The sequence below is a fragment of the Monoraphidium neglectum genome, assembly GCF_000611645.1.
Source record: "Monoraphidium neglectum strain SAG 48.87 unplaced genomic scaffold scaffold00848, whole genome shotgun sequence".
Taxonomy (NCBI): Eukaryota; Viridiplantae; Chlorophyta; class Chlorophyceae; order Sphaeropleales; family Selenastraceae; genus Monoraphidium; species Monoraphidium neglectum.
This window is the reverse complement of record NW_014012780.1, coordinates 10,312-16,610: the sequence shown is the minus strand read 5'-3', so window position 1 is coordinate 16,610 and position 6,299 is coordinate 10,312. Positions and strand designations below refer to the sequence as shown.

Below are 6,299 nucleotides of genomic sequence, written 5' to 3'. Positions count from 1 at the left end.
CCCGCCACCACCGCCACCCGTGCCACCCCTGCCGTCCCCCCCCCCTCCTCCCACGGACCCCCCATCCCGCGCCCTGCCGTCCCACCGTTGCAGCCGTTGGGCTTGCCGCCGATCGGCTTGGAGGCCTTGTTGCACGCGTCGCAGCACTCGCCGGCCGTCTTGACCTTATGGTTGGCCCCCCACTTCACCACGTCACCCCACAGCCTGCGGAGGCCGGTTGGCGGCATCAGCATATGTGCACGGCGGCCCACGGCGGCCGGTCCAGGGGATCGGCCTGTGTGCAGGCACGGCTGCCCGGAAGCGCGGCAGCTTCGCCTATGAAACCAGAATACGAGGGGCCACGGCTGCTACCCCTTGCAGAAGGAGCTGTAGCTTGCGGGGCTGCGTGGGGAGGCAAGCACAGCGCGAGCTATCACATAGCTCACTCGGTCTGCTCCTGGGCGTTACACTCGGCTGGCGCCGGCTCTGGCTCCGCTTCTTCTACGATGGGCGCGGCGTTGCCGGCGCCCCCTCCGCTCGCGCCCTTGCTTGCCGCCGCCTGGAGCTCCTCTGGTTTCCGCACCACGCCCACTGGCTGGTCGGCGGCTGCGGCAGCGGCGCCACCGGCGACGGCGCCGGCGCCGGCCGCTGGGCCTGCAGCGCGCAGGAGGCCACGCGGGTCAGTTGGCGGTGCCGCACTCGCTCCACAGAGTGATCGAGCGCGGTGGCGGGCGCAATGGTGACAACGTGTTACTTTTATTGCTCACGTAGGCTAGCCATGTCCGCTGCACGGCCCGATTGCCGGTGGAGACCGTGCAGGTGAGGCAGGTGTTCCGCATGTTTGACGGCTCGGCCTGCCACCTCCTTCCAATTAAGCCTTTGTGATCCGGGGTTGGCCTGACCTATCAGCCGGCTAAGCTCAGCGAGCGAAAACAGGGTGGCGATCACGGTGAGGCCTGCAGCGATCGCGACCATCCGGAAAGCCGCATCGGGCCTTATGATGTGGGATATGGCACGTTGATGGAGGCCGTTGGTCTTCATGCCGCCAGGCGGTCGCACATGCACTGCGGCACGCAGAGCAGCGTCGTGCCCGCTGCGACTGTGTGCTAGATTTAAAAGTGCATGTGTGGATCAGAGAATGTGTCAAAAATCTGGTGTACATAAACTTTCGTGCATACCATTTACCGTAGGCTGCTTCGTGACCCAACAAACAGCTCGAGGTACCAAGTGCGGTCAACACAGGTGACACCCGGTGTGTGGTGTGTGTGTCAAGTCGCAGATTGGGCACACAGCCCATTCAACATAGGAGCCTGCCAGTCGTGCACGTAGGGAATTCAAAGTGCCTGGCCACTGGATTTCACATGTATAGCCATGGCACACATCTGTCTAGCCAAGATGAGACTGTCTAGCGACGGCGCAGCCTGATGGCTGGCATGGCCAGCACGCCTCACTCAGGCAGGCACGAGTAGCACCACAGGACAGCGCCTGGGCCGTACAGCAGCACATGGACCTGCTGAAATCCAACAACACTGTGCGAGTGCTCACAGAACCGCTTTCATGTATTGCTACGTGCAGACGTACAGCAAGTGCGGAACCTGTCAAACATGCCAGATAACATTGTACTTGAAACAAACGGCGACCGGATCAAAAGGTGCAACACCCCGCAGATTTTGGCTTCCATTTCGTTTCCTTGCCGTTTCTCGGGAGGATATGCATAGAGGTCCAGGGTTTTGTCAGAGCACCAGGCGTATCCTCCCTAGATGCCCCAATCCAAGCGCGGCAGTGCTGGCTGACAGCCCGCACCATCCCTGCACCCCCACGCCTGCAGGTTGCCTGTTACATTCCCCAGCTGCTGCCTACAGATCGCTCACTGGCCTCTGAGTCCGACCTGGTGAGAGTATCCGGGAGCAGGCCTGACATGTACACCACCGACCTTCCCTGCCAGATTGCCCCTGTACAGTACTTTTACAATGTGCCCTGGTCAAACCCAGGGAGAGCCCCGGTCAACCCCAGGGGGTTGATCAACAAACAGCAAGCTTGCTGCAGAGGTCGCAGCAACATCGGCCGCAGCAACACCGCTGAGTAGGGGTGAAGGCGGCGACAGCAAACAAACCCACACGTGGCTTTACCAATGCTGGCACAACGCTCAGCATGATCCCCCACAACCGTGATTTGGTAAAGAAAGCACGCGCAAAACGCAGTGCTGCCCTGCAAGGCAGGGCGCAGGCCCCGTTCCGCGAAATGCACAGGTATCTTTTGGCCTCCAAACACGTCCACAAAGCGCAGGAAGCAGCATGTCCAGTACCTCTCACACACTACTAGATAGTGTATTGAAAACCGCAGCGCAGAAATGCACCGAAAACCTCCTGCCTGCGGCCTGGGGCAGCAAAACGCCGAGCCATGGCCAAGAGCGAGCTGAGCCGAACGGCGCGCAGGAGCCGCCGCCAGCTTGGGCTGCGGGCGGCGTGATCTGATCACGCAGTGCCCTCGGGCACCTCAAAGCTGTAAAGTAGTGTTCAGAGCTGTCACACCTTTCTCACAGATTTCAACCCTTTAGGGCGCCTGGCCAGCTGGCAGGTCTCCCTCACGTGCAGCCAACCCACGCACTATGCCCGCCAGTGTATGCCGCCGTGCACACTGCAAGAGCACCAAGGCGGCCCCGGGGCGTCCCACGAAAAACCAGTGCTTGATCAATACGGCAAGGCAATTGGAGATGGGATGGAGTCGAAACCGTGGCAGCGGCGCATGCGTCGCCTTGGCACACTTCAGGGCTCGTAGGAAGGGACAGTCCAGGCTAATGAGTCGTGGACATGGGGGCGGGGCAGTGCGCCCAGGAAGGGACTGGTGCGTAACGAGGCTGCAACATGCAGCGCAGCGCGGAAATGAGTTTCCCGCGAGGATTGGGGGTGTCAACGACGAAACGCAGGTGGATGCAGAAACAGGGCTCGTGTGTGCGGGTTTTTGTGCCGCAGCTCGAACGTGTGCATGGCTTACGAGTGCGCATGAGGAAGGGGGACAGTGAGATAAAAAGCGGGGCCGGGTGAAACAGCCGCCCTTGGCACAAATTGCTGAAGCAAATGCTCGAGGTGCTGCCCGCAGCAGCGCATCGCCTGCAGCACGCGCAGCGGTCCGGGGTGAGGACAGCAGCGCCGCTGGCGCAAGCGGCCACGAGAGCTCCGTGGCAGCGAGGGGAGCTGCGCGCTGCTCGTTGCGCGCGCGAGGGTCGATGGTGTACCCGGGGCTGCCAGGGGTGCTGACCGCAGTGGCAGCGGCGCGCTGGCAGGCAGCAACGCTTCACTTCAGGGGTTCGCTCAAGCAATCGACAAACCAACCAACGGAGGCAGCAACTGCTGCGGCGTGGTGCGGTGCAGTTCATAAGTGGTGTACACACGGTGTTTAGGGGTAGACGTAGCAAAGGTGTATGAGAGATGAACCAAACCAAACAAATTCATCAGCAGGAAGTAAAGGCGAGTCGAAGGGCAATTCATACTTTTGGGAGAAGACTGAAGGGTCGGCTCGTACTGTAATTGGCTGAGAGACGCGCGAACTTTAGGGGCGGTTTTTGAATCAGCCCGGGAGAGCTGCGCGCCGTCCATCCGCAACTGCCAGAACCAAAGGCCAAAGGCTCGCCGCGCGGTGGACTCCAGGGTTGGTCTGCAGTGTGAAGCCACCCTGTGGGGTACCGCGCCACGCGCGCTGCGCGGGCTCCAACTGCTCTCGCCATTTGCTCGCTGCGCGCGTGTGCTGCGGGCAGCAGATCGAGGCCTGGTCAGATTTCCAAGGCTTGGCGTGCACCAATCGCCCACACCGGCGCGCCAGGCTTCTGTAGCTCCTCAAGCGCCGCGCTCGCTGCGGCTGGGAACGTCGCCATCAAAGCAGCGGTAGAGGGGCACCACGATGGGCACAATCCGCGGCAGCCGGAGCTGCGAAGGGGCCGCGAGGGTCGCCTTGACCGCGGGCCGCGGCGTCGCCGCAGCCGCACAGTGCAGCTGCATGGAAGGTGGGGGATGCCAGAACACCAGGTGGTGGCAGAGTTGACGTGTGAGTGCGCAACACCTGCCTGGAGCCCCAGGGCTGTGTAGGGTGCGACAGGCATGGCCTGCGCCCTGTGGGGCGGGCCAGCGTGGCGCGCGGGAGCGCTGCAGAACAATCCGTTGGCCCGCGCTTTCATTTTTCCGGCCGCTCGTCTCACCGCGTCATCCTCTGCAGAATCCAGCCAAGATGAGCATCTCGAAATCCAAGGCTCGGAGGCGCACGACAGGCGCGCCACTACCGCTGCAGACAGCTGCTGCCGCTGGTGCTGCTGCAGCTGCTGCTGCTGCTGCCGATATTGCCTCCGCCGCGCGTTGCTGCTGCTGCTGCCGCCGCTGCTGCTGTCGCTGAAGCCGGTGCTCGTGTTGCTGAGTGCACGCCTGGGGTCGGCACAGGCACCAAGGGTTGTGGGGGTTTCGCCAGAGCTGCGTCCCTGGGGGTGAGGAGAGGCGGCGAGTGGTGTGGGACTGCAAGCGGCCTCAAGTCTGGGCGTATTGGCTTGGGAGGGGGGTCAAGGGCGAGGGCGAGGACGAGGGAGGGGGCCAGAACAAAGTGAAGGGAAAGGGAGAGGAAATGTGGTGGCCCTGACGTGAGCGCAAGCCCTAGGCGCTGCGTCAGTGCCCGTGGCGAGCATACTGGCATGGCCGTGCGCTCACCTCGCACAGCGGCTCCCAGGTCTCATCCAGCACGGTCCATTCCACCAGCTGCAGCCGCACGCGCCGGCTGAACGCGGGGCCGGTGTTCTTCTGACCTGCTTGACTGCTAGGTGCCAGGCAGCACGCACGGCGGTCGTGTGAGGGCCCGTGCCCGCCACGGCGCTCGTCGGCGAGCGGCTGCTCAACAAAGCACGCAAAAGGGCTTGGAGCGACCATTTGAGAGGGCGCGAACTGCGTTCCTATGGCTAGGGCCTTCTTAGGACAGGAGATTGAACCGCCAGACCACCGCGAAATCCTACAGTACTGCGTGCAATCTAGAAAGCGATTGGAACAACGATCAATACGGCATCAGCCTGAATCATTACCGCACTAGCGTCTCGAAATGCCCGGCAACCCCTTCTGTTCAGCGCATTTTATGTTCGCACCCGATTTCACACCTCCTTGAGATGATGGATGTCAATGTGGCTTGCGGATCTTTAAACAGCGATCAAAACAGCGTGCGCCGCAATGGCCCGATGCGGACCTTCCACGGGATTCATGGCGCGGGCTGGCCAACTGTGTGATGACGTGGCAAGTGTAACAAGACAAGCCGCTAGCGTGCTCGCGAAGCGCTCTACGGCCCTATATATCCGTGACACTCGCCCCCACCTAGCCCATGCTCATCCTCGAGCCTGACTATATCGGGTATATAAGGCCGTAGAGCCCTTCCCGAGCACGCTAGCGACACCTATTGGCTTGTCACATTACAGCAAGCGCTGCCAACCATCACTCCATGCCAGCTGGACGCCTGCAAGCGCCCCTGCCCCTCTGAAGTTGTTCAATAAGCTTTGAATGCCACTTGGTAAGCGAGGTTCAAGCACCCTGTCAACGCCTCCCTGCACGACGTTGCCCACGAATCGGGCAGAAGCCGCCCTAGCATCAAACCGATGCAGCTCGCGCCAGCGCAATCACATCACAAGACGAGTCGCCGGCTCTAGGCAAAGCCAAGCACTGTTTGTCTTGCACGAACTGCGTGCTTGCAGTGTTAATAGCAGCCTGCAGACCCCACCCCGCCGGCCGATCCGGCAACCGTGCCCGCCACATCGGCTGAACAGATCTGCAGAGGCTGTGTGAATCCCTGAAAAGCGCTGAGTGACGCCTTGGAGACCATGCGGCACCTGCTGTTGCCTGCACAATAGTGCCAAAATGCAGCAGGACGCTGGGTTACAACCTCCTAGAAGGCGGCGTGCACGCGCCGCAGCAGCAAAAATGGCACAGTGACCTCAACAATGGAATTCAAGTTGCATCAATGTGGCCCACATAAGGACACACTTTTATACTGACAGCAACTCTTGTGCGCTCGGCTGACGGCGCGGTGCCACCAACATGAGTCAAAGAAGGCAAGGGCACCCAACTCGGGCCCATAGGGCCGCGCCACGACATAGCCCCACATGCTGGCGCCCTGATCTGGCGCGGCACTTGGGGCAAGAACCACTTGCAAAGCGCGTCTTTCAGCGCCTCGGCAGCACCTGTGATAATGTGACAACCTCCGCCCCCCGTGAGAGAGCGCATGCAGCGGTCAAGGGCGCACCCGGGCGCGGCCCCAGCGCCAATCGAACGCGTGGGAGGCATGACGGGGCTACGAATCCGCGC

General features: G+C 61.8%; 1 protein-coding gene across 1 annotated transcript in view; it reads right to left on the bottom strand.

The window, feature by feature from the left end:
* Positions 1 to 954, bottom strand: part of MNEG_5605 (hypothetical protein) — a gene marked incomplete at both ends in the record, with an annotated part of 2,749 nt that extends 1,795 nt beyond the window's left edge. Inside the window, 3 exons of the mRNA XM_014045922.1 lie at positions 86 to 204; positions 426 to 633; positions 882 to 954. Of these exons, the coding sequence (XP_013901376.1) occupies positions 86 to 204; positions 426 to 633; positions 882 to 954 (400 nt within the window). The remainder of the gene's footprint in view (positions 1 to 85; positions 205 to 425; positions 634 to 881) is intronic.
* Positions 955 to 6,299: the final 5,345 nt, after the last annotated feature.